Source organism: Melopsittacus undulatus, chromosome 15 (assembly GCF_012275295.1).
Source record: "Melopsittacus undulatus isolate bMelUnd1 chromosome 15, bMelUnd1.mat.Z, whole genome shotgun sequence".
Classification (NCBI taxonomy): Eukaryota; Metazoa; Chordata; class Aves; order Psittaciformes; family Psittaculidae; genus Melopsittacus; species Melopsittacus undulatus.
In genome coordinates this window covers 2,855,280-2,882,774 of record NC_047541.1, presented here as the reverse complement: position 1 = coordinate 2,882,774, position 27,495 = coordinate 2,855,280, and the positions used below count along the sequence as shown (strand labels likewise).

The 27,495-nt window shown below is 48.8% G+C and overlaps 3 protein-coding genes across 3 annotated transcripts; 1 reads left to right on the top strand and 2 right to left on the bottom strand.

Moving 5' to 3' along the window:
- Window positions 1-2,274: 2,274 nt before the first annotated feature.
- Window positions 2,275-11,423, bottom strand: POU2AF3 (POU class 2 homeobox associating factor 3). Its single transcript, XM_034069621.1, has 4 exons — window positions 11,399-11,423; window positions 6,294-6,392; window positions 2,890-3,116; window positions 2,275-2,613 (listed from the first exon to the last, which is right to left on the bottom strand). The coding sequence occupies exons 1-4, from the start codon at window positions 11,421-11,423 to the stop codon at window positions 2,275-2,277; spliced, it is 690 nt and encodes a 229-aa protein (XP_033925512.1).
- Window positions 11,424-12,151: 728 nt separating this feature from the next.
- Window positions 12,152-17,660, bottom strand: POU2AF2 (POU class 2 homeobox associating factor 2). Its single transcript, XM_031044088.2, has 4 exons — window positions 17,508-17,660; window positions 14,089-14,131; window positions 13,092-13,387; window positions 12,152-12,526 (listed from the first exon to the last, which is right to left on the bottom strand). The coding sequence occupies exons 1-4, from the start codon at window positions 17,658-17,660 to the stop codon at window positions 12,152-12,154; spliced, it is 867 nt and encodes a 288-aa protein (XP_030899948.2).
- A 5,028-nt stretch (window positions 17,661-22,688) lies between these two features.
- HINFP (histone H4 transcription factor) lies at window positions 22,689-27,075 on the top strand. The gene is made up of 9 exons (XM_005143503.4): window positions 22,689-22,864; window positions 23,078-23,304; window positions 23,489-23,600; window positions 23,832-23,984; window positions 24,495-24,572; window positions 24,666-24,786; window positions 24,898-25,036; window positions 25,313-25,437; window positions 25,753-27,075. The coding sequence occupies exons 1-9, from the start codon at window positions 22,702-22,704 to the stop codon at window positions 26,273-26,275; spliced, it is 1,641 nt and encodes a 546-aa protein (XP_005143560.3). The 5' UTR covers window positions 22,689-22,701; the 3' UTR covers window positions 26,276-27,075.
- The last annotated feature ends 420 nt before the right edge of the window (window positions 27,076-27,495 follow it).

Sequence of the window (27,495 nt, the reverse complement as noted above, 5' to 3'; positions counted from 1 at the left end):
TTTATCTCTTCCTATCTGTGGCTTTGGATAAATTGCTAATAACAAAGGCTTGTTATCACCAAACAAATGTTCTTAAGTGGCACCATAGAAAAGTCACCAGTCAGTTGGCAAGCAAATCTTTCTGATCAAATACTCTGTGCAACTGGAAAAGAAGCTGAAAATAAGAACCTTTAATGTTCTCTATAACTGCAGGTTACTTCTGGAGTTATTCATGGCTTTTGTAAGAATGGGGTGATCCTCACTTTTGTGTAAACATGTGTTTATACAGGCTGGCAGAACTTCAGCTGGCAGGGACTCATGAAATACCAGTGTTTCAGTAGTGCTGTGCCAACCCTGTTGGAGATGTGACCCAAACTACCTTCCTTTAACTCCCCCTCCCTTCTGGGGGGACAAAAGAGGTGGGGAGGGAGAATGTTCTTCATAACCAGAAAACACACAATCAACCTTTGAACAGTCCATCTCTGTTGTTTTGAAGGCTTTATTTCCTTTCTTATGTCAACAAGACATCATTATGTCAACAGTCAGCAAGCTTTTACTTGCACTGCATGTGTCACCTGGAGCTATTGACGAGGAGCTGGAGATCAGTGTCTAAAATATGTTTCCAGTTCCTGGCAAAGGGATTGCAAAACAACTGGAGGAAGAGCAACAGAAAAATAGGAAGAGGTGGCAAGGGATGGAGTGTAGTGCTACTTAATGGATGCTGTTCTAAGTGTGGAAGCTCAGTGGTGAGACCAGCCCAGCCCTCCAGCTTGCCCCACTGGAGGAGTGGGGTTTTTTGCCTGGGTCATGTGACATCCAAGGAGTGGGAATAAGAATGGGATGTAGGGTGGTTTGTAGTGCTCATGTTCACACTGCCATTCTGAAGTGGTCATGCCTAAACAGCAGCCATCAGTGATGAACACAACTTCTCCACTGCACATCAAGTGCAGAGCAGTCCTCTTTGAGATGCAGTGTGCCCACTGATAGCTGTATAGATACTGATAAATGCACAGTCTGCTGATAGATAATGTGTTAGATTTAGATATCTGCCTGATGTGGAGGCGAGAGATATGTTGTTAGACTTAATGCTTTACTAGGGTGTCTTGGTGGCACTGCAGTGTAGACTGGGATACTTACAAACCTTGCTGTAAGATGTGTTAATATGAGCACTTGTCTTGTTGAATGCTTACCATTTTCACCTGTAAACTCACCAATACAGCTAGTTAAATTATGTATATGTCTTCCCTTCTAACTTGTAGTTGTTTTTTCTTTTCATTAGTGTTGGATTTAATATGGAGAGACTCTTCTTTGTTTCCAGGCTGGGTACTCAGCTGAGAAATGGGTGGCTTGGCAGTCTGCCTCACCAAGTGCTATTGAAAGGAGGTGAGACATAGTCTTAAAAAGTCTGGGTTTATGCAAGAAACAGGGAATCTTCAGGTATGATAATTTTCCCATTATCTACTTAAAAAAATCATTTAGCTCCTGTGCAGTTGATTACACTGAATGGTGAAGAAAACCTGATATCAAGAGACCAAACTATACAAAGGGCTGCCAAACTACAGCAGCTTCTCACTGAAACCCTGACTGTAGAGGGAAGCTGGTGTTGATCAGCAGCCAAAGATGTTTGGCACTGGATTCAATCTCTGTGCAGGCCTGAGGGCCTTTCTGGCACATGACCCATAGGCTAAACCCTGGGCCTGCATGGAAAACAGCAGCTTTTCTTCTCTGCAAGATTGCTAGAGAATATCATCATGGCAGTCTGAGCAGAAACAGTGGCCACAAAACTGCAGATCCATGTCAGAGCAGGGTAATATACAGCTTTCTCTGTAGATAGTGTGCTGGGTGCTGAGATACGTATAGACTATCTGCTGCAGATTCTGTCTGCTGGAAAGGGTAAGCTGCTTTCATGCTGCTGAGTAACTACTCTCTGTGCAGGTTGCTGAAAGTCTCTCTTCCTCACCTTTATGAGAAACAGGGTCAGGATCCTGCATCATTAGCAGAAAAGTGCATGAAGAATGAATAGCCTTCCGCATATGTACCAAATTATTTATTTGTATCAAAAAGGGCTTAATTACATGTGTTTGGTAAGGCAGCAAAAGAACCCCAAACCACCACCACAACAGAACACCCCAATACCCCTGACCATACAAGACAGGAGGTTTAATGTAGTGACAGTGTCATGCAGAAAATGTGTGAGTAGTGAAGAATAAACTGTGTTAGGCAGCACAGCTTTGCATAGTTCATGGGCAATTAATCTGATTTGGATACAGTGGATGTGTAAAACCACAGTCCCCATTAGCTATAGCAGATGTCACAGTTCCTATCCCTTCTGAAGAAGTCATCGGCCACGGCCATGGGCGGTAGGTAGTCCATGCAGTCTGTGCTGGGGCAGGGGAAGTACTGCGGGACCCTGTTGTCCGCATGCTGGGAGCCATAGGCAGTGCAGCAGCAGGCAGAGGTGCTGTACGTGGAGGGGGTATGGCAGGACCATTCCTCTGCAGGGTAGCTGTAAGTCTCGGAGTCCAGAGCAGAGGGTGGGCTGTGGGTCAGTGGTGTGAAAGGAGATAGCTGAGGAGGAGAGCAGCTATAGTTCAATGGGCTGGAGAGATCAGCCGAACTGGGGGATCCAGCAGCCTAGGGTTTGAGAGAAAACAAACAACAAAACACAGGGTGTTTCAGGTGTCAGCTGGACATATGTGCACAGCAACCAGAATTTCAATGCTATCACCTTTCTCAGGGGGTCTGGCTAGCCAGGGGGATGGTTTGGTTCCTGTGACATTAGTGTTAATAGGGAGCTTGTCTGTGAGTTAGACAACCCCAGCAGGAAGTGGGCTACTCTTTGCAGAGAATCTGCAGATGTGTAGAAAGGACATTCCTCCCTGTTTTGCTTCCCTGGGACACAAATCTTACCAGGCCCTGGTTAAAGCAGTGTGGGACTGGCTGGAAGGCATCTGAAGTGTGGTGTGAGGACGTCTGGAAACCATTGAAGGCTGGTTCTGAGGGTGCATCTGTCTGAAGACAGGAATCTACCAGTTGTTCCAAATAGCTAGGGCTTTCTTCACAAGAGAGGCAATTCGAAAACTGCCATGATGGACAGTAGTTGGGAACAGAAGAGATGGGTTCTGCATCAAAAGGTCCTAGGAGAGAAGGAAAACCAGACAGTAGCAGATTATTCAGTATCTGTCTTTAATACTACAAAGAGCCAGTCAGGAGACAAACCTCTTAGCAGGCAAAATGGAGCAAGTCAATGATAACGTGGCATTGCATCCACATAGTGTTATGAGGTGAGTTCCTAGAAAGCTGTCGGGTCAGACTCTTGCTGGGGTATGAAAGCATATCTGACTTTTCAGAATGATTACCTTTTCATTCTGTGTTCAAATATGGTTAAAAGCAAAGTCTGTCCACATGGAGGGGCACAGGCCTGAAGGCAATAGAACTGCACATAGGTAGAGTCACTCAGAGTCCTAACAGTTTGCAGGTTCAGGGTGGCAGTGTTTAGCTGGATGTGGGGAGGAGGAAGGAACAATACATAAACAGATGGAGACTTTCCAGCCTGAAAAAGCTGTGGTATGTCTCACAGCTCTTAAGTAGCATAAGCAAATTGATTCCTAAATATTGATAGTTGTCCATACAATGTATAGATTCACACCTGCCCAACCTTTAGGTCTCTGTTTTGGCTGTAGAATAATTGAAGGATCTGTAAGCTCAGACTGCTGTACCCTCCACCCCTCTCCACTTTCCTTGGATATTCACATACAGGAGGAAGAAACTCTTTGTGTTACTGAAAACCTGACACTCCTCTCACTCCCATGGATGCCAGGAGAGTGAGAACAGCCAACTGCTGGAGCTCAGCAAAGTGCTCCAGTGCGACCTGACCCTCTAGATCCATTCAGACCCACAGACTGCAGCCTGGAGACAGTGACACCAGCAATGTTATTCTATAGGGGATGAGCATCCCTTATTGAAGGAGACCTTGCTCCTTTCCTGTAGGAAAATAAACTGCACAAATGAGAGCATGTGATCGTGCTCCTGAATGGGGTAATATGTACCCTGCTGGCCTCACAGGATCCTCATCTGCATTTTGTGCGCTCCTTTCAGGTGCTGATTGGCTGCATTGCCTGTTATCTGGTGGTGCCTGACTCAACCAAGGGCTGGAAAGGTTCTGGGCTGTGGGAAAAATTGGGAAGGGGGTGGGAAGGGACATGTGGATGGGCTTTGTACCAACCTAGGTGAGGTGGAGACACAGACTCTGGAAACTGGATGCTGCTGCTGCCCCAGGAAACCTGACCAAAGAGAAGGGAAGAAAAGGAATTGCAGATACTGTGACACAGGAAAGCGTTCTTCTGTGTGCTGAGGTAAGTCAGGATTTCTCTTCAACGTATTTATGTAAACCTTATCTACCTCGTGGGTGTAATATGGAAAACTTCCTTAGCATTAGCAGAACAAGATGCATAACATGATTTTTTCTTGAGCCTATAATGACACTGGAGGAGCACAACACCAACTTGGTGTAAAGCTCTTGATAGAGCACCTTGTTAGGGTGCTCTACCTATTCCTGTTGATTCAGTAGAGATGTGGCTGCCTTTGAAACTAATATGCGTTGATTTCTAGGGCCACAATCCACAGTGGAAGGATCCCAGAGAATTTGTAGGGATAAATATGATTGAGAGGCATTAATAAATTGTAGGGATAACTGTTGAAACATGACTAAAGACAATTGCAGGCATCCCCGTGGCTGGGCACCAGGCTTGGATCGCTGCTTTTGGGGTTCATGTCATTTGAGAACCAGCTCTGACATTGCTCCCCATTCTAACACAGCTAGGTGTCTCTGTGAAACCCAACAGTCTCATTTTGTGAGGGATGCTGGAAGCTGAAGCAGACAGAGCAATTGTTCTAGGAAACTAATCTGCTGGAGTAAAGAAATCCACCCCAAAAGTGACAGGAGTTTCGATGCTTGTTGTTTGGGACCAGGATTTTAGTCTGTAAATACAAATACTGGGTTGGGTTTTTTCCCCCTCAGTTTTAATTCATACACTTTCCATTTAGTCTACTTTATTAAAAATGAGTGGCTTGTTTCCCTAGCAACCACTTCCTAGCTCATCCCCATGCATTTAATTCATTAAATAGCACCTATTCTGGGTTGAAAGTACCCACAGGAGTACCCCTCTTCTCTTTGGCTGTAGGTACGTAACAAGGCAGACAGAGCTATACCACTGACAGCAGAAGTTTCCAGGTTCAGCTTTTCTCAGTGCACAGAGGTAGCTTATCCTGCCAGCCCTAACCTATGGGGCCTCTCCAAGACAATGCATACCTTCTGTAAAGCACAAAGGCAACCTCCTGCGTTGCCATTATTTCCTGTGTGGGCAAAACAAACGCTGTGTAAACTTGCTATGGGGAGCAAGAACCAGTTCCACGCAGCCTGTGACATCTGCTGTGATGGAGAGGCTGCTTCTATTAGGGATGGAGGGGAGGGGTAGCCCAGCATCTCTAAAGCCAAGCAGTTCTGTGCACTGCTCACCCAAGCCTCCCTGCCTGTAGCTTGCAGGCTGATCGGCTTTCTGTGCAGTCAGCTGCAACGAGGTGCAGGAGTGGAGATAAATCTGAACGCCATCCAAAGCTGTAATGTCATGAACCAGGAAGAATTAATGATTTACCAACCTCTTTATGCAAATCCCTAAGAGTGGCTGGAGCTAGAGGACTCCTACAAAGACTGGAAAAGTGAGAGGGTACATGTGTGTGTGTACACACACAGATCTCCATCCTGTCCTTTAGAAGGGATGGGGTTATGAGCTGCCCAGGTGGTACTGAAAAACACTGGAGACCAGAATTTAGCTAAGTATACTTGAATATTATGCTAAGGAGCCCTAATGGAGCAGGATGGAGCCTTGCCTAAGGGGTCTTTGCCTGTGCTTTGTTTTCTTCCTTTTTGCTAGACAAACTTTGGGGCTGTTGCTTCAGCCTGACCAGGCCATATTTTACATGGGGGGCATTTACCATGGCCTGCCTTGCTTATCCAACATAATGATAATGGAGTTGCTGTTGGACCAAAATTTGCCCATATTGGCCCTTCCATTGCAGGACAAGTTATGTTTCTGAAGCACCAGTTCTGCTTTCTCCCTGCACTAAAGACTCATCACCAAAGAGGTGATGATTTGATGTTGTGTTTGGATCACTGCTGCATTTACTCTGGCTGAATGTTCTTCTCCCCCATATTCAGGAGCCTGCTACACTCAGACAGGCAGTCCACTTGGCCCAGAGATTACAGTCTTGGAGAGAAAGATTAAGAGACAAAGCAAACACCACAAGAGCTTTACTTACTGCTGCACTGCTTGCGGCTTGTCGTGCTCTTCTCTGCTGCAGTAACTCCTTAACTGTAATCTTTACTCTAACACCTTGATACACCTTGGGCTTTCCTGGAAAAATGTGGGGAAAAAGACACTTCAGACTTTCAAAACCTAGAGCAAATCCAGCATGTTTTTCAGTCAGGCTTTACATGGAGTCTACTTAGAGCAAACATGATTAACTTGCCATTGAGAAGTCACTTGTAATCACAGTTTATAGCCCTCTTCAGTGTCTGCTTTTTGAGCCTGGGGCAAACAGACATTTCTGGAAAAGGTGGTGTTGATTATATTCCATAGTCATATATGTTTTATTCCTTCCTATTGCCTTGTTCCCCCCACAGGTGTACTAATACCAAGCTCCATCTGGTGCTTGGCATTTTAATTTATTGAATCTATATAAAATTCCTATCATATTTGTCTTCCTTAGGACCTGGAAACAAATCTGAAGCACTTCATCTGGCAGATGAGGACAAGGAATAAAACAATGGAAAAGTGTGGGCAGTTACTCAGAGGTCTAAACAAAACCCAAATAAAATGACTGCTTTCATGAATCACTTCTTGCAAAGCCTGGATTACCTCTGTCGTTTGCTCATTCTGTACAACACCCTTTGATTTCAAACAGGCATTTAGGATGTCTATAATCCAGCCAAACCTAATCAGCAATTGTCAGTCACTACCTGAAGAGGGCTTTTTAGTACAGGAAATGGTAAAGAATTTACCTATTGTGAAAAATCACTTTCACTTGCTCTATTCGGTAAAACACCCAAAGCTACTCTCTATATTAACCAAGCATCGCAGGCAGCTGACATTCACACCCTGAAGGAGGCAGCAGAAGTCAAACCCACAGGAGGAAAGAGTGCTAGAGAGAAAGCTGGCCTTCCAGTGCCACCTCTGGGATGTGGAACACACTCTCCAGGACAGCTGCACCAAGCCACAGAACAGAGGACATGTGAAGAGATCCTGGCTGCTCTTCAGTGCCCATCTCCTGCACTGCAGACTCTAGGCAACTGTCTCATCCTCTCACCACAACATGCTATGGCTGGCAGGGATGGGGCTGAAACAGACACCAAACACCAGTGTTGTTTCATCCTGCAGTCCACTGTCCCCTAGTGAAGGCAGTAGGTTGCAGGTCCCCTCTCCTATCGCTGCAGCAAGAAGACAGTGCTGGATTTGCGGTGTCCGCCTGCATATGTTCTTCTGCTGTTAACCTTTCCCTACAGCTTCATCCTCCTGTCCGGCCAGCCCTCCTCCTCCTCCTGCCCCCTTGGTACTCCAGGTGAAGACATGCTGTAACAGGCACACAGGTCCCTCCAGAAAGGTGACAGGCTGAGCCGGGTCTGCCTCGAGGGCAGTTTGCTGAGCTGTGCTCCCAGCAGCTGGGGATTATTCATCTTTTTCTGGTTTGTTTCTATTCAACAAACTGAAGATGGGGAAAATGAGGGAAGGGTTGAATTTAACAAACCAGGCCTCCCTATAGCCAGGGAGCTACAGCTGCAAGAGGAGTACATGCTACATACAGCCTCAGCTCTGATCTGCACAGGTAGCACACTATGAGCAACTTAAACTAGCAGATGAAGACACATCTGTAACCTAGGGGCTGGGTGTCAGAGAGCTCCCACCCCTGGTTCACATGGCAGAGCTTTGTGCCCCAAGGATCCTGCTTTTCCAGCACTCTGGGGCCCCAGCTCAGTCTTGTGCAGCTGAAGCATCAAGAGCAGGGCTGTCACAGCCAGGCTGTGGATGGAAGGGGCAGGGTGATGGAGCTGGGGCTCTGGGATCAGGGTGGTGGGGGTGGGCTAGGGCTCAGGAACAGGGGGACAAATCCATGCTGTGTGTCCGGGTGGGCTTGGGGCAGGGAGCGCTCGGGACAGGCTGAGGACACAAAGAGGGTGCGGGGACCGCTTCTCTCTGCCCCTCCGCAGGGCTCGGGACGGCAGCGCCTGCCCGTCGGGGAGCCCCGGGGGTGGCTGCTGCGCTCCCCCGGCTCTGCCGCTGCGCTCCCCCCGGCTCTGCCCGCTGCGCTCCGCTGCTCCCCGGCCGGGGCTGGCACTCAGCGGGCAGAGCAGCGCTTCCCAACCGCCTCCTTCCCTCCTCCTCCCCGCCCTCCCCTCCCCGCTGCTCCTCGGCCGGGACGCGATTGCCTCACTCGCGAAGTGACCCCGGCGAGCCCCGAAACAGCCCCAGAATGGGGCGGCGGGGGGGGATGCGGTGGGGAGGCGCAGCAGGGCTTACCGGACATCCTGAGCAGGACTGGGCAGCACCTCCCCGGGCGCCTGGTGCAGCAGCAGTGGTGGCCCTGGCCCCGGCCCCAGAGCAGGTGAAGGGGGCAAGAGGAGACAGGCTTCAAATGTGGGGGCGAAGGGACCTGCTTGCCTGGCAGCAATGACAGGTGGATCCCGACAATATTATTGTTTTATCCCCACGGGAATAAGTTTGAGTTTTTCTCTCCTAATGCCAAGTATTTAAAACCTCTAGAAACCAATGATTTGACAATCAATGATTGCGCGATACTTTCAATTTGAATATTCAAAGGCTCCACAAAATGGGCTATCTTTTTGTGAAACTGAGCACATCCCCATCTAGGAGAGGGTCTGGGGGAACAAGATTTGGTAGGGCCACAGTCCCCACCCTTTGCTTTTGGGACATTTGCAGGGTTTTATCCATCTTGCCCCAAACAAAGCAGATGCCTCAAAGCTGGTTCAGTATTTTCCCTTCAGATGCACAGGCTGGGCTCCAGCCCTCTCATATTTCATTTGCTACCTGCACAGAGGACTCTACAAGGGGCTGAGCTGCTTTCTGCATGTTTTTTCACATTTTAAGGCTAAATACTAAGGTTTGGGGGCCCACATGGCAGTGTGCATGTGTGGTGTTAACACCTGGACATCCAGGTAGCTAAAGCTCCCAAACCCCACTTCTTTCCATAGCACACCCTTCCCTCTGCCCAGACACTGGGCTTATATTGGAGTTTATTTGCATTTTCCCCTAATTCAGGCTATTTGCTCTCTTTGCACAAACTGCCCACCCCTCTTCTCGCATGCTGCAGTGCTGGCCTGCCCTGTATGCTGTAAGTGGTGTGTGATAGGATGGCACAGTTTCTGAATAACACTTCATCACTATGCAATCCTGATGTAGCTGGGATTTTTAGGTTGCATTTAAACTTCTCCCTGGGCACTGTAGTCTCTGCCATGCTGTCAGAATAGCTGCTTGCAGCAGAAAGCAGGCCAGGCTGTTAATTATCTACTAGCAATGCAGTTTGGCTATTGTTGCAGCTAAGTCTTTCCCTTTAATTGAACAAATACACTTGGTTTCTGTGGGGAGTGGGCTCAGCTGTGATGCCATTCCTTGTGCTGAAATGTGGGTCTGAAGCCCCCTGCTTGGGGTAGCTTTGTAGCTATGCTTCCCATGGACCACTCTGGGTAGGAGCCCTCTCTTCCTACCTGTGATGCAGCAAAAGAGTGGGGGCCACAGAGGAGTACACAGGCCTGCCTAAGAGGTTTGGGACTTGAAGCCCTTGCTGGGGCTGCTGGTAGAGCCCGGTGAGGCTGTGGTGGTGTGGGGGGAGCTGGCACTCCTCGGAGCCAGGGTGATGTTTACTTCTGTAACCAGAGACCACAGAGCAGAGAGCGCAGGCTGCTCAGCTCCAGTCCTGGCTGGGCTGTGTGCATTCAGAAAACACCGTGTTTGGGTGTTCCTGCATGTCCTGGGTTTCGGAGCATTTCCAGGCTCATGGAGCTGGTTGATTTGAATGCCAGAGTGGGTCAAATACTTCCAAGACAGCTCAAAAACTTTCTATCCCTGCTTCTCTCTCAGATCCTGATGGAAATACAGCCAGACTGAAGCTGGGGTCCCCATCCATGCAAGACCCTTGAAGAAGGTACAGCTGAGATTTGCCACTTTGTCAAGCAGCAGCTACAGGTGGTGCTGTCTGTTGTGGTATGGAATGATGCTGTGGGCTCATGCAGGTCTCAGGTTTGGGAGACCTGCACACACCCGAGATGCTCTGGGGCTCCTTGCCTTGCCCTGGCCCATGGTCAGGGGAGCAGCTCTGACTGAGCAGATGCCACCCTGGGATGCTCTATGCCGGCTGCTCATAGGAGCCTCGGGTGCCCATGGTCTAAGCACAGGGAGGCAACTGGGCTCCCCTCTCCCCATGCTTAACAGCGTGCAGAGGAGTCCTGGTTGATGGCTCTTTCCCTGGGCTGAGCTTTCCATGTCTCTGCAGGACCCCACTAGCAAACAGAAGGGCACAGCCCATGGGGATAAGCAGAGGTGAGAGCTGAGGCACAGAGAGCAGCTGGAGTTTGCTTTTTAGAGCAGGTCTGAACAAGGCTGGGGAATCAGGAAGCATTGGGAGGGACCCCAGTCCAGCCAGGACCGGAGCTGAGTGCTCCTGGCCAGCTGTGGGCTCTTCCTGAGGTGGGAAGAGCCTGGGACAGCTCCAGGGCCACTGCTGCGGGCTGCAAGCCCCTGTGGGTAGAGGCTGTGCTGGGCTCCTGAAGATGTCAATGGGTCTGCCCAGCATGGTTGTTGTGTGTGCACTGGGGTGCAAGTTCATTCCTGGGCTCCAGGAGGAGGGGTGCAGGGATGGTGCTGGGTGGTATCCCTGTACAGGAAAGGGCTTTGTGCAGAGGACTGGCCTGGCTGCTTGGCAGCTCTCTGCAGTGATGCTTAAAGGGGACCCAGTATCGTTGCCTATTTCTGGGTGTTCACATTGCCCCATAGAGAGGTGCCTGCAGGCAGCATGGCATGAAGCGATGCTCTGGGCTCGATCGTGAAACCCCAGTGCTGTTTATAATCCCTGGATTGTGCTGAGAAGGCTCCAAATGTCCCATCAGCCTCAGGATTTAAGAGGCAAGGAGGGCCTTGAAGCATCTCACTGCTACACCCTTTCAGGCTCTGGAAAGCTCCTCTTCTTCCTCAGCAAGGACTTGTTTCTGCTCCTGTGGGTGCCAGGCTGGGGGTGAGATGGGGCAGAGAGGGTAACTTCCACCGGCTCTGGATGCAGCAGAAGAGACTGGCTGCATATGAGAGGGTTGCACAGGACTCCTTTGAGTGTGTGTTTGTGGGTGCAGAGCTACCTCTAGTGGCCGTGCGCCCCGGCATAGCCCTGGGACCTGAAATCAGCCTTGGTCCCGGTTCTAGGGCCAGGTGGGTACCTCCGGGCGTTCTGCCTTATGCCCACTGACTCAAGGCTTGTATTTGTCTGCGGGAACAGCTCTGAGTTTTCTTCAAGGCAATAAGGAAACTGGGGAGGATGTGCTTTGTGCATTACAGGTGAGGCTTCCTCCTGCACAGAGCATCAGCCAGGAGGGTGTCCCCACATTCTGCCAGGCCCTGTGGCTCAAGATAATGTCATTGTTCATAGCGTGCCGGAGTTAGGAACTAGCATTTATGCTGCTAGATAACAAGATACCATTACACAGACTCTGTGCTATTAAGGAGTCCCAGCCCCAGCCTTGCTCTTCCTAAGTGTTTCCTGGTAATGCTCTCTAAGGTGTTTAAGGTTCAGAGCAGCCTGTTTTCCTAGCAGCTGAAAAGAAGTACCAGAGATCCTTGTTTGTGTAGGTATTTTTCAGGCTGTGAATTTTACTTGTAGCACAGCAGGACTGTGAGCAATGACTTTCATAGGGCACTAGAAGGCACCACTCTAAGCTAAATGTGGTACATCCGAGTGATTGTACTTCTAAACAGAGCATAAAGCATTGCACAGTGTTAGCATCCTCTGTTTAAAGGATCATCTTTAGGAAAGAGCACACAAGTAATTAATTTGCTTCAATAATGGTCCCTTCTTTTCCTCCAGCTTTTAATTCTCATCCATAAGTTCTCAGCCTTCATAAGTCCCCCAGATGGGAGGGAGATGCCCAAGCAGAGTTATCATGCAGAGGTGATGTCTCTGAGGACTGCTCTGTTGAGAGGTGGCTCATCCTGGAGGTAAGCTCGTTTGCCACAGTCATGAATGGTGAGAAGGTGTAGGGTGAAGTGGCAGCATAGCTGGGGGAGTAGTGGACATCTTCAAGAGGGTGCAAAGGGTAGGGCTGGGCTCCGGGGATGGCTGCTGTCCAACCTGAGCTTCGGTATGGGGAAATGCTTCCCGATTCATGTGAGGAGAGGCAGCTGGCACCGGCAGGCAGTGGCTGCAGAGGGTCTGAGCATGCACCATCCAACTGGCTGAGACTGTCAGGTGAGGTCTGCTCCCAGGGCTCTCTCTGCATGAAAACAGGGAGAGAAAGCAAGAAAGAACCCTTAAGAATAAAAGCTTGGCATATCCTGCTTGGCTTCACCAAGCCAAGGCATCCTCAGTGCCTAGCTGGGAGCGCTCACATCAGTTCTGTTCCTCTGAAGCAGTATTTGGTATTGAAGCTTTTGAAAGGAAACATCCATGTTGTCAATAGTGGGCAAGGCCTGGAATAGGCTCCCAGTGTGACTGACCCACCCTGACCCTGCAGGGTCCAGAGTGAATGGAGAAGTGGCATTGATGGGGTTAGGCAACAGCCTGGAGCTGACTAAGGATGTTTCTAGAAACTTAAGGGGCTTAATGCAGTAGCTGTTTTGGGGAGCAGGGGAGGTTGTTAATTTCGGAGCTGGTCTCCAACAGGAAGAGGGGATAATGACATGAAGGACATGGTTAAAGAGAATAAACATTGCCCCTCAGCCCTGAGCCTTCTGTTGTGTGCTCAGCTACATCATTCCCACATAAGTCCCCCTGACTTAACCCCAGCTTTAAATCGGGTAAACTTCTGTTGGGTGATGAAGAACCACAGACTCACTCACTAGTAGGAAGTGTGTTGTGTCGTTAGGGAAAGATGGCAGGAGAGGGGGCACAGAAGGGCTGAAGAAGGAGCTGGTACCAGCTGTGATGGGAGCAGGACGGTAATCCCCATACTGGTCTGTGAGATAGGGGTCCAGAAGTGCTGGGAATCCCTGAGCGGCAGACGAATCACTAGAGAAGGGCTTGGAGCCTAGAGGGGATGAGTAGACATCACTGACAAACTGCTTTGTGTTGTGGAAATCCATCTCTGTGCTGAAGGATCTCCTGATGCCATAGTAACCAGCTGTGGTAGGTGAGCCTGCAATGGTAAGGAGAAAGAATTGGCTCAAGGGAAACCATAACAGCAGCACCAAGAGAGCCACAGATCTACAGGCACCACTGCAGATACAAGGTAGAGCCTTCTTCATTCTAGCATCACCCAGGGCAGGAGTTGCTCCTGTCTTCAAGGTGTATGAGCCCAGGGGCTTTTAGCACCTCAGACTGCCCTGATCCAGCTGATGGTCTCCATCTGCAGCAAACCAAGTGCGTTTTGGGAAAGCTTAAAGTATGAGGCCAGAGCTTTCTTCTTCCTTGCTCTGCTACAGCTCTTGGGGAGGAAGATGCTGTTACATCCTTACACCCCTTTTCCTGCCCAAGAGTTTAACAGATTAAACAGGTAAGCTCCTGGTTTCATACTTTCTCTCTGCAGCTTCAAGGAAAACTAGAAGACAGAGGGAAAAGAAGGGCTTCTGTGTGGCACCTCTACCAAAAGAGATGGGAACTGCTTTAATTACCTTTTTCACCTCTGGGAATGTCATACAAGATTACAGAGGCTTTTCTTTTATTATTGCTGTTCCTGTTTTGACTTTTTCAATTACTTTCCTCCTGGGCTCTCTCTGAGAGGTAGCCCTACTCCACTGCTCCTTTGCTCACTTCATGTCCTTTGGAGGAGAAGAAACAGGAGCAACAGCAACTGTCCAACCAATACGGAAGTCATTTATCAGTGGAGGAAAACCTCACCTGGCATTTGGACAAATGATGACTGTGGTGTACCGATGCTGCCCTGCAAAAGATAAACATATGTTTAAAAAGGTCTTTTCAAAGCAAGGCAGCTCTCTAAGCATGTAGTTTGGGAAGGTGTTGGCATCATTCAGATGCACTATTTGAGTCTTGGTGCTATCAGCATGAAGAGCTTAAGTCTACAATTTCAAGCCTCTGGCCTCTGAGGTATTAGCAGATGTAGGCTAAGAAGAGATTTGGAAGTCTTGTGCAGAGCTGATAACAGTAGAAATATCAAGACAACTGTCTGCTTTTTCATGGGCTGCAGGGTCCCTTAATGCAGGCATAATGCTGAGCCTTCTGTTTCGGTACTGGCTCAGAACGGGTCCCAATAAACTGGTCTCTAAGCCTTTGGCTGGTCAAAACAGGAAGATTCTGCGCTGCCCGTGTTGTAGCCCAGCTCTCTTCTGCTCCATCTACCTGCCACAGAGCTGCATTCGCTAGCCCCTCCTAGCAGAGCAGGCAGCCTATGTTTGTAGGAAGTTGCTTCTAGTTCCTATTTGGGTGCTACAGAAGTATTGATAAAAATAATCTCTTGGTCCCTAAGGAAGAATTAGCCTTGAGTGACCCTGGTGCTCATGGTGGCTAATTCCTCCCAAGTACTCAGGCAAAGCCATCTGCTCTTGTGGATGAGAGCTCACACACAGAGTTTGACTGAGCTCTGCCTCCTGACTTCGAAGCCCACAGAGCAGAAATCCCATGCCCACGGCTGCATTTACTTCAGCTGTGCTGTTGTAGTGGCCAGTGATGGTGACATGCTATTTTCAGTTTGCATAGTGCAAACAGGAGGTTCCTGCCATAGCAAACAACCAAATTTAGAGGTTTAGATTTGAATTAAATTTGCCAGCGCCAGGACTTCCTTTTACTGCCGAGGAAGGTTTGCAGCTGCTCCCTGCTCCATCATGAAAATGAGCTCTGAGCCCACATTAGGCACACAGGCTGCAGGAGTGGTAGGAGCCCTTTGGCTTGTGGTCAGATGGACATGTTCACACTGCAGGGTCAGGACTTGCACCTGCCCCCAGCTGGGACATTTCTGTCCGCAGACCTCAATGAGGATCATAGCTGGATGTGCACACTGCCCTGCAAAGCTAAAGCCTCCACATGCAAATCTGGTCTTGGCAGACACCCCTCTCTCAGCATCCATGTCACTTCAGTGCCAGTCTTTAGTATGAAGTGTTTCAAGGTAGCAGTGTATTTAAGTTCAGCTTTGATCCTGTGTGTTCAACAGCTACTGAAACCATTTGACTGTGTGTGTCACAGACAGCAAGTCCTCTTGCACATGCCTGTGGTGAAGAGCCACAGAGCTGACATTAGCTGCGAGGGTTTTACTTGCCTTAATTCAATTTCAAGAGCCTCTGCAGCAGCCCATCTTTGGCCTTCATCACAGCAGGCACCCACATACTTGCAGAGACCTACATTTCACTTGCCTCCTGGCTCCTTACCAAGTGATGAATGGCTCAGCTTAATTGAAGCACATTAGTTCATTTCCTCCCTGCATTACTTCCTTTCAGTGCTGTGGGATTGGGGTAGCTGGATCTTCTGCACCACATCAGTGTGTCTGTTTAGCATGACTTGCGCCCACAGTATATTCAGCTGCTGATAAGCTTGGTCTCAGCCTGCCTCACACAAGAGAGGGCAGATATATATACTGGTTAGTATATATGGATACCATGGATACTCCAGAGAGCTGTGTTGCTTCACAACACACTGGTTTCCTGTCATTTGGTGTATGCAGGGACTAGTTGTCATGAAATTGTTGCTGCTCTGCTGCTTCAGTAAAAGCCCAGTGGCTCACCTCCAATGAGCAGTGACCCTTCCTTAGCATCATGAATCTCCTCCATAGACCTCCCCTTGCACAACAGGGGCTTACCAGTTTCAGAGCAAAGATCATGTTGAGACAAAAGATGCAGCTAAATTACACTGCATCATAAATACACAAAGGGGTGTTCAGTTATCTGCTGTTTGATTCTGGATTATATTATGTCAGATAACAGAGCTGCACTTACAGCTGTTCCTTTCATGATACATTCAAGCAAATACAGACGTTTGCCCTGCACAATAATTTTTTGTGCCTTGTAGGGAATTAGTAACAGGGCTGATATGGCATTTGATAGACACACAAGCGCTAAGCTTTGGAATACAAAGCAAAGTGTAATAAAGCAAGCAGCAAGTGGTTTACAGTTCCTAGGACTTTATATTGCAGCTGTTGAAGCTGCTTTCTTCAGAAAGAGAGCAGGTAAAGCATGATAGTCATCAACCAGGATCCATTGTCTCAGTGAGCACAAACACAACAGTTACTTCCTGCTGCTCCCCAAAACAGTCTTCCCAAATGCCTCCTGGTGGGAGCATGTGTTTCCCAGTGACTGTCCATGGCTCAGGGCAGTCTTCTGCCTTTCTGCAGTAGCTGAAGGCTGTGAAGATATCTATGGCTACATCCTGCTCTGTTTGGTAATACCCATGCTGTTTTTCTGCCTGTTTTGTCACAGAGTTAACATGCGAAAGTAACAGTGAAAAAATACTTGGAAATCCCTTTGAGGTCTCTTTGTTTTTTGCTGAAAGCAGGAAGCCTGAGGCAAGTGGATGGGGGGGAAGGAGCATCAACACTGTGTGTTCTGCTGCCAGTAATTTGTGTCTTTGCTCCTGCCTTTTCCTTCCAGGACACAGCTTCAGCAGCTCGACTGCATCTCCTCATCTGTCAGAAGGCCCCATTGCTGGAAGTGAGGTGCTGCTAAAGGTGAGTCTCAGGAGTATGCAGGGAATAGCTTTACTGTGCTACTGAATGCCATGTGCTGGCACCTGCAATATTGTGTCTTCTGGGCACAGCACTGCTTCTCTGGCTATCAATGGAGAAAAAACAATGTAGTGCACTATAATTTAGGTTTCCTGTTGCTATAGAACCACTTTAAGAAGAGATCATCTCTAACAAACTGATGCTTGGCCTCTTTCCAGGCCATAAAATCACTGCATCTCTGCTGGCACTCTAGTATGCCAGAGAGGAGCTGGAAGCAGCACAGCATTCTGGGAAGAACATCTATTTTTGTGGCACTGAGTTGAGTGTAGCTAGTGAAAAAGGAAGTTGACTTGGAAGGGTGTCATATGCAGGATGTGGAAGGAATGAGAAATTCAGCATTACTAATCTGCTTGGGAAAAACACCCAAAGGGCTTCAGTCCCTCAAAGGTTCACTAATGCAAACAACCAATGAGACACCTGTGATCTTTTGGGGCAAACACGAGTGTTGCAAATGGTTTTTGTTATTCCATGTCAAAGCTGGAAGTGCCCTGAACTCAGCAAAACTGCTCTTTAAACCAGAGGATTGCATGACATGACTTTTCTGGTTCGGAAGAAGGGCTGTGTGGTGGTGGAATGCACAGTGACTTACATTGAAGTGGGAGCCACTGCTCTGCCTGGATCGTTTCTCAGCAAGAAGGTCCTTGACTGTGTGTTTCACCCGCACTCCTTGGTACACCCGTTTGCCAAAATCTGTAGGGACTGAGGAAATGAAACGGGCATTAGAGGAGTTTATTGAAAGCATAGGGCAGCTGAAGGAGGCTGTTATGGAAGAAGCAAATTCATTGCCTCAGTATGACAAGATAGGAAAGAAGCATATAAGACTGCTATTATTAAGATAAAATCATCCCTAAGGAGCCAAACACCAAGGCCTGCTCATTTGCCCTACCTTGTACTTCAGCACTGGGTGCCATGTGGTTTCCATGCACATCCCTCTGTGCCAGATATGACTGGCTGAGGGGTTTTGGTTTTCCTTTTCCCAAAGAGAGCTCTGAAGGTTCCTATGATTCCCCTTTGGGTCAGTAGAATTTGCTTTAACTGCACAGCCCTATTGCTTTCAGCAGAGGTGGTGTTGGTTTAGCCCTGCCCTTCTGGAGCTGCTGGCTTCCAGCACATCACTCTGTGAGCTTTGATCTCAGTGCAGCAAAGGTGGAAACACCCCAGGGAGCTGGAATGGCTCCTCTGAACAGTGATGTGAATCACAATGCAGATCTCAAAGAGTCTGCGTGACTTTGGGTATGAGGCATTTGTCCTCTTCCTCTACCCTGATAAAGCTTTGCAAGATCTGCCTTGTGTACAGGTGTTTTGGCACAAGTGAGGCAGAGAGGTGCAAGGCACAATACTAGGAACAGCTCTTTTATCTTGGCTAGCAGGCTATGCCTGAACAGGGATCTCACACCTGTGGAGCTAGAGAGGAGTGTCCATACGGGCTTTTATTGAGATCTTCCAGAGAAGAGCTTAATTTGAAGCTAATCCCTTGGAAAACACACAGCCGTGTTCTCTGAAGGGAACACAAACAGACATTCCACAGCTGACGTGTTTGATCTTTAAAACTGTGATTTATCGTTATGCGTTTCAGGATGTGTCATTTGGCTCCATTTATGGCTTTCATTCATGTGGCATTGTGTCCCCAGGTGCCCATGGACATCAAGAGGTTAGAAAGGGAAGAGTAGAGACTTCAGCCAAGACTAGGCAGAAGGCAAATATATTGTGAGAGACAGTAACCCAAAAGCCTTATGATCAAAACAGAGGTGAACACTGAGTTTGAATATGAACCAGTGAGCATCTGTGGACAGACTAGGACATGGCTGGAATGGATATCAATTCCTGCAGCTGAGAGGAATCTCTGTACTGAATCTGGCTTTTTTTGACAGCCCATGGCAGGAATCTCCCTCCTGTAGTCCCTTTCCAGGGCCCTCTTGCTGAGAGCAGTGGGAAGCATGGTTACCTGGTGTGCACATGTAGCTGGAGCTCAAAAGCTGTGGAAGAGCAGGGATAACTGGGAGAAGCAGCTATGCTTTCCACAGCAGAAACTTTGCAGCTCTGTGGGAGAGTTCATTTAGAGATAACTGCATTGTGATTTGATGGAAAAGTCTCAACTGTATAGCACTGTCCATTGAGCTCCATCATGGTTTCACTCCTGCGATAAATTGTGCAGCTTTTGCTGGCTGCATCCAGTTGAAGATTCAGGCCTTGATTTAGCACAGAACTTCTGGAGGAGCACTGAAGCCAAGGAGACAGCCTTATATTGGATTTTCAGAATGGGAATATCTCTAGAATAGCATCACTAGAAAAGCTGTGAGCAGCTTTTACTCATTTATTCTGCAGTCTGATATTGCCAAATCCTACAACCTCTGTATTAATCAAACTTGCTTCTCTGTGACCTGTTCTAGAAATGTCTGATGCTCTGCACTTCTGCAGTCCTGTTTTCCTAATGTATTTACTATGGTGTAAAGACATTAGAAAAACACTTCCACACATCCTTACTTTTACACATGGGTGCTATTGAAGTTACTTCACTCATATGCTCAGTTATTCCTCTGCTCAAATTCAGAAGTAATAAAAGTAATGGCTCTGCCCTCTAGCCCTGTTTTTAACTTAGCAGTCCAGCCCCTCATAACTAAACCTATTCCTTTCAGGGAGTTATTTATCAGGATCTAATGCTGAGCTATTGAAACTCCAAATAACTCTGCTGTTGCCAACACTGAGGAAGAGAATGCTCATTTAGGCCTGAGTTTATATAATTTTCAGGCAAATTGAATCACATCATTTTGATCTAACCTCATTTTAGGAGAATACTGCATTGTGAAGGAATATAAATTCAGCCCAGTGAAGGCAGAACATGCTAATAGATGCTATTAAATTATTGTGATATTAAAGATGCCACAAATCAATTTTAGAAAATCCTTTCTGATCTTGTTTGAATATGAACCTAAGAACAACATAGTATGTTCTTTCCCTGATATTTCCATAGAAACTTCTATTTAAGCTTGTGAAAAGGTGCTGAAACTCACCTGTTTCCATTGTCACTGCTAGCAAGTCTCAGCTCTCGGACTCTGCAGGACTTTGTAGAAGAGCTGTCCGTCATGCACTTCCCAGCACAGAGTGAAGTCTGTGCTCATACTCCACTGGTAAAGATCCAGCTGAGCCTGATGGAAATATGTTTTTGACAATTGAGTGATGTCTCCATGATACCTTGTTTGGGATTTGCTTAAATGCAAATCTCTGGATGTGTGTTTCACTCCAATTTGCATGGTCAGTGCGGATCATTCCCAAAGAGTCTCTTTCCTGTCTGAGTGGACATTTCATGGATGAAAACTGAAGTTTACCCACAGAAAGATCCTAGGTTAAAGTGAAAAGCTGGGATGTTTTGCAGTGATGAGCCATGCCCTTACAGGTGAGAAACCTGGCTGGAAAAGCAAGGCCTGAGACAAGAGCATCTTGTCATGTGTAAGTGTGAGACACCCATGCGCTGTTGAACAGCGGGGCTTACTCTGAGAGTAGTACTGTCTCTTGTGCATTACACAGTTAAAACTGGGTCTTTGAATACTGTGAACCCAGGAAGCTTTCCATGTCATTGGCAGCACCTGTGGGGAGAGGAGTAACAGGCAGGCAGGGATGTGTGCTCATGGGAGCAGCTGGAGCATCCTTTAGCAAATCGACATGTTCCTAGGGGGAGAAGCCAGGGTTTGGCTCTCCGTTATCAAGCAAGGGGTTCTCTTTCTAAAAGGCTAAGATTAGTCTCCACTGAGATGCCAGGAAGGGAAACAGCAGCCAGGAAATTACCTGGTTTTACAATGCTGCTAGACCCAAATTAAAGGGACTTTTGGCCAGGCCTGCTATAACCGTTCCTTTGTTCCCAAATGGCTCAAATGGTAGCAAGACTGGTTCTGCAAAACAAGAAGCAGAGTTAAGCCTTAAAATTCTTATTTAAGCCTAGTAGTTTATATCCTAGTTCAGAAACATCCACATTTGCTGTAAGAAAGCCTTTTTCCCTACAACACCGTTAGCACAACCTGTCAATAAGCTGAGGATAGGTTTTTGGTGGGGCAGATGATCTCTAGAGCATTTTGTGTACAAGCAGAGCAAGCACAGCATTGCTGTGCTCATTTTACATGTGCAGGACAAGACTGGTGCCAATCTGTTCTTCATGATTAAACATTTCTCCTTTTGTGGAGTCTGCTGCCAGCTTGCGGGACTGTTAGGTAAGATCTGTTCCTCTTTGGAATTCTGTGTACTTTGCCTAGTGCTGGCCTAGAGATTCATTTGTTCTGCCATATGAGCTTAAAATGCAAAGAGCAGCAGCAAAGGCAAAGGCTGCCTCTACTCAGGCCACTGAGGCAAATGGACAAGGCAGAGCTGAAATAACATCCTGAATAATTCCCAGTATTCTTAACTTGCAGAACCACTCAGGTATTCTGCCTGCACAGACATGGAGCTCAGAACCAAGAGGACATCAGACAATCAAGCTACTGTGTACTGACTCTTTTACCATGTATATATGCCCTTACATAAGACAAGTCTTGTTCTGGTCCATCCATTCCTGGCCACCCCATCCTGGTACCCCCAGGTGTCTTGGGTTTGGCTGACAGGTAATAGAATGGGCAGGAAACACCAGGCAGGTTAGGAATGTGTGGGCAGATGTGAAGTCCAACAGAAGTCTTGGCTTTATCAGCAGGAGGCTTAGTATGCCACCTGCTTCCTGGCAGGCTTCCCAGGTAGTTTTGTCTTCTGTGCTGGATATTTATATACTTTGGTTAGGATATACAGGTTAAATCCCAGCCCCATTCAAGCTCATGGCTTTGCACTGTCTAACCTGGACAGGTGTTTTCTGTACCGGTTACAAAATAATTACATTGAAAGCAACAGATCCTGCAGAAAACAAATAAATTGAGATAAAATAATAATGCCACTAAACCCCCAACAAACAGATCCAGATTCTAACTGAGTCAGTTTGGCCACGTACTCCCATTCACATCAGAGGGGAGAGCTGGTGTGCATGACAGGAGTTACAGAAGCCATTGTGTATTAGAAAGGCACGCTTTGTGGTACATTTTATACAATTTCAGTTGGATTTAGTGCGGCATTTACCTGTGCCAAAGCAAACTTTGAGATTTGTGTCTCCGTTTGGTGCTATAAAAGCACGGAACAGCAGTTGTAATGGTCAATGTATGTTTGTTTAATTCAAACTGTCATTTCAGTTACTGGATAAAGAGAATATGTTGCATTATCTCACAGCAGCAGCTGCAATCCTGATGTGTTTTGTTTGGTGCTTGGGTGGGATGCTCACTCATGCGGCTTTTGACCACAGTCTTTGCACTGTGAGGACTCTCTTGTTTAGACAAGGAAGTATTCTGGAGCAACAAGAAATTAACCTGTGTGGCAGTACTGAACCCAAATGTACCGTACCATAAGTGGTTCCCAACACCAGATGCACTTTAACCCCAAAAGGACTCCGTTCGCAGGTCAGCCCCAAAGGGGGCCGGAACCTTTATGAACCAGCTCCGCTTCCCGACGGGCCCTTTCGGCCGCTGCACGCTCTCCTCCAGCTCCTGCGCGGTGATTGGTCAGCGGCTCTGCGGGGCAGCTGCTATTGGAGGGGCGGTGCAGTCCCTCGGTTTCCGGTGCCCCCGGGCCGGGCCGGGCGGTGCGTGCGGCCGCTCCGGTGCTCCGGTTGCCCGGGGCTGCCTCGGCTCTGGCCGCCGCTCCGGTGCCGCTGGGCCCGCCCGGGGCTGCCGGACAGCGCCGGAGCAGGTCCCGGCCGCGGGGAGCACTGCTCCGTAGCCATGGCGGCCGCCAAGGCCGGCGGCAGGGGTGCCTTGGTGCTGCAGTGTGAATGGGAGCTGTGCTCGTACGTGGCCTCGCAGATGGAGGAGTTCTGCCAGCATGTGGCCCAGCACCTGCAGCAGCATCTTGCCCAGGAGCGCCGGGACGAGATGGACCCTCTCGGTAAGGCCTCGGCCGCTGCTCTCCCGCTTGTGTGAGCGCTTGCGTTGGGCCAGGATCCCTGCGTCCTGGACGGCAGGGAAAGAGCTGTGGTGTTCCCTGTGTGCTGCGGCATGAGTGGTGCTTGGGAAGTCTCCATCAGGCGGTTAGAGTGTGAATGTTTCCTGTTTGCTCAGGGTGTAAGTGTCATATCTCATTAATATCCTTCTGTTGCAGAGGAATACACGTGTTTGTGGCAGGAATGCGGTTTCTGTTCCCTGGAGAGCTCAGCTGACCTCACTCGCCACGTTTATTTCCACTGCTACCACACCAAGCTGAAGCAGTGGGGGCTGCAGGCCCTGCAGAGCCAGTCAGATGTGAGCCATTGCCAGCTGGATTTCCAGAGCCGCAATATCATCCCTGAGATCCAGGAAAACTTCCTGTGCCAGTGGGAGTACTGTGAGGTGAGAACAGAGCCCAGTTTTGCTTGCGTATATTTCATATTTGATGTGGCAGCTAAAGGAAGGAGAGCTGATTTTGTCCTGCAGCTTACCTGCGTGCCTGCCTGTATTTGTACCTGTGTGAAAGAATCTGTTGTGCTCAGGCTGATCTCTTCACCCTGTTTTGTTTGTCCTTGCTCCCCAACAGAGATCATTTGATAATCCCGAGTGGTTCTATCGGCATGTGGAGGATCACAGCTTCTGTTCAGAGTACAAGGCAAAAGGGAAGGAGAACCATGTGGTCCTCTGTGGCTGGAAAGGTTAGTGGGTGCATGCAAAGTCTCTCTAGAGAGCTTCACACAGGGCTGAATAGCAGATGTTGTAAGGAACATTAGGGACCACATTAGTGATCTCATCCTGCTGTGACTCTTTGGGGGCTTTTTGGAGTTGATCATTGCTAAGCAAAACAGAAGCAAGAAGCCTGCCATTCAGGTTGCAGATCGTGGCCCATGTATGAAGGATCTTAATGGCATTCTGTTGTTTCTGTTCAGACTGTGACTGCACCTTCAAGGGGCGCTGCAAACTGCGGGAGCACTTGCGCAGCCACACGCAGGAGAAGGTGGTGGCCTGTCCTACCTGTGGGGGGATGTTTGCCAACAACACCAAGTTCTTTGACCACATCCGCCGTCAGACTGCATTGGACCGTAAGCTGCTGTGGGTGGGTTGTAAGCAGTCCTCTGGCTGGGTTATTTGGCTTCCTAGAGATGCCTGTTCTCTGTAAGCAAAGGGCACGAGTGTGCTTGGAAGCAGCCTGGCCTCTCTGATGGCTGGGAGCTCAGTCACTGCTGCAGGCAAAGCTGTTCATCCCTTAAGGACCCAGGCAAAGTCAAAGGCAGCAGATGGGCTCTTGCAGTAGCAGTGGGATTTGCTTGTTGAGTTCCCTTGTGCTGTACTGTTGTGTGTGTGTGATGGTTGTTCCCTAGTTCTTGCACTAGCAGCACAAGGAAGCTGTGCAAAGGGGAGGCAGATTGGTCTTCACAAGTGATTTTGTTTGTCTCTGTAGTCAGTGTCTGCTATCTCTGCCTGGAGAGAAGGATTCCCAGTTGCACTGCAGCTGCCTCTTTTTCTCATTTGCTGTTCTTTGTGCTGTTCTCTCTGCTCTGATCTCTTTTCTCACCACCCCCTCCTTTTTCTCCCTGCCCCTGATGCTGCAGAGCAGAGGTTTCAGTGTTCTCACTGCTCCAAGAGGTTTGCCACAGAGAGACTGCTCCGTGACCATATGAGGAACCATGGTGAGTAAAGACCCCTTCTCCCAGTTGAGCCCATGAAGAGTGTGTGCTCTTCCCTGCTTTGTGCTAATGTTTTCCACCCACTCTTTCACACAGTGAACCATTACAAGTGCCCAATGTGTGACATGACCTGCCCGCTGCCCTCCTCCCTGCGCAATCACATTCGTTTTCGGCACAGTGAGGAGCGGCCATTCAAGTGTGACTATTGTGACTACAGGTGAGGACCAGGCTTTTCCTTCTTCCTACACTGGTGGCAGAGAAGCACCCAGAGGTACCTGGGTTTGTGCTACACAGTGTTCATCTTTGTTCCTTTATAATTTCCTTTTAGCTGCAAGAATCTCATTGACTTGAGGAAACACCTGGAAACACACAGCAAAGAGCCAGCCTATCATTGCGAGTTTGAGGCTTGTAGCTTCACCGCACGTTCCCCTTGCTCCATCAAACTGCACTGCCGGAAAGTCCATGAGGTACAAAGAGAGCCAAGGGCTATTCTGTTGTGTACTGTCTCCCAGTGAGGGTGAGAGCTGCTGGTGCAACATGCTGTACAGAAGCATGAGTTAAAAAACTTAGTCATATGAATTTCCCCAGGCTGACCAGGGCTGTAGGAATGTGAGGTCAGGCTGCACTCCTCTCTTATTATTGCAGTAGTATGTCCTATCAGCCTTCTCAGAGAACATGGTTCATCCTTCCAGGCCCGCTGATCAGGCTCATGGGGTATTCACGTACCTTTCTCTGCCCTTCAGGGTGACTTCAAGCCCCGGTACAAGTGCCATGTCTGTGACAAGTGCTTCACACGTGGAAACAACCTCACTGTCCACCTTAGGAAGAAACATCAGTTCAAATGGCCCTCGGGACATCCTCGCTTCAGGTACTGCACAGCCTTAGCTTCCCATTACCTCCTCTCTAGTGCAAGAGACAGCTGAAACCACATCCTGTGTTGCTGAAGCAGAGACCTGGCAGTGCTTGGACTCTGATATTTCCTATAATGTGCTCAAGACCCATGTACTTTTAGGGTTTTTATCGTACTTGCACAATATCTTATATGAAGTACTGGCCATTGCAACCAGTGTGCAACTTCATAGTGCCCCTTCCCTTCCTTGGCTGGAGCTTCAGGCTGCTGCCTGTCTTGTGGGAAAGGGCTGTAGTGTGACTGGCTTCATCACCCCTACCTGTCTCTGCTCAGGTACAAGGAACATGAGGATGGCTACATGAGGCTGCAGCTGGTGCGTTATGAGAGCGTGGAGCTGACAGAGCAGCTATTGAAGGACAGAGAGAAGCGGGGTGAGGCACTGGATGGCTCAACTGAGTGTATGGTGCTGTCTGAGGGTGAGGGCAACCTGCAGGGCATCATTCTGGAGACCTCAGCAGAGGCTCAACGAGTTGAACACTGTGTTCCTGAGCTGCAGGTGACCCAGCTACCCTCAGCCTCTCAATGTGCTGACAACCCTGAGCCAGCACAGCCCAGTGTCTTCCCAGGAGCAGCACTGTCATCGGGGAAAGAACCGGGCACCCCAGCCAACCCCATCATCCATGTGGTGAACAGGACCAATGAGCATGGGGAGGCTGAGACTGTGTATTATGTCATGGCCAGCACCTCCTCAGAGGAGCAAGTGGCAGCAGCTGGCGGGCTGGCGATGGAGCTGGAAGAGAATGTCATGGACCGTCTGCAGAAGACAGCTGAGGAGCTGGGCATCCAGATTGTGTGAGGCGGTACCTGCCTCTCTGCATGAGGAAAACTTGGGCCTCTATGGGATGTGCTGGTGGGGCAGGTTGAGAAGTGCTTGAGGGAGAGGGCTGAGCTGTTCTTCATCTGCCTGCAGCTGGTGAATTTCCTCCTCTGCTACCCCAGCCTCAGTGGCTGCTGGTTCTGGTCAGCACAGGGAGAGGGGAAGGACAGGTATCTCTCAATTTGGTCAATTGATCTGAGCTGGAAAGAGCTGTCTGTCTCCTCCTTGTGGGGATCAGGGACTAGCAAGCCTCTTCCACCCTTCCAGGAGGTTTGGCCTTTGCCTGTCACAGTGCTTCCCCTCTTGGTCACTCTTTGGTGATGTGATCCCTGCTGCTGTGCAGCTAAGTTGTTAGCACTTGCTGAGCCTGGTCCTCAGCTAGGATCTCCCCAGGCAGGATGGTGTGCTGAGCAGACACCAGCTGGAGCCTCTTCCCTGGGGAGATGTGTGGCACATAGCAGGGCTGTTCTCCACAATCCATACTTTGCTCTCCAGGGGTGGCGTGCTCTCTGTTTGCCTTCATTGGTACTTCCCTGCACATCACCTTTCCTAGGTCGTTCAGCTGGTGCTGTTAGTGGCGTTTGCATCACTGGTCCCATTATGCTGCGCTGATCCCTGGGAGGAGAGGGCTGGAGGTACTGTCATTTGCAGGCTACTGCAGCACTGGGGAATTGGAAGCTTTTTTATTGCATTTGTCCTTCTCTGGGTTTCTCCCCCACATTGGGGTTTGGGCTCCTGGTTGGGCAAAGTGTTCTCTGGCAAGACAAATAAAAGACTGCTAAGCCAGTCAGTGTTTGGTGTCTGTTTCAGCCCCATCCCTGCCAGCTATAGCATGTTGTGGTGAGAGGATGAGACAGTTGCCTAGAGTCTGCAGTTCAGGAGATGGGCACTGAAGAGCAGCCAGGATCTCTTCACATGTCCTCTGTTCTGTGGCTTGGTGCACCTGCCCTGGAGAGTGTGTTCCACATCCCAGAGGTGGCACTGGAAGGCCAGGATTTGCCTTGGCGCTCTTGTTGCCTACATGGGTTTGATTTTTGCTTTCTCCTTCAGGGTGTAAATGTCATCTGACTATGATATCTGGGCTTGTGAGCAGAGCCTGCTTGCCCTTCGTCAAGTGAATTGGATGAGGATAGTGTTATGCTGGTGTCCCTGGAGTGATACTGGCTCTCACCACCCTGTGTGTGAAGGTGATGTGCTGA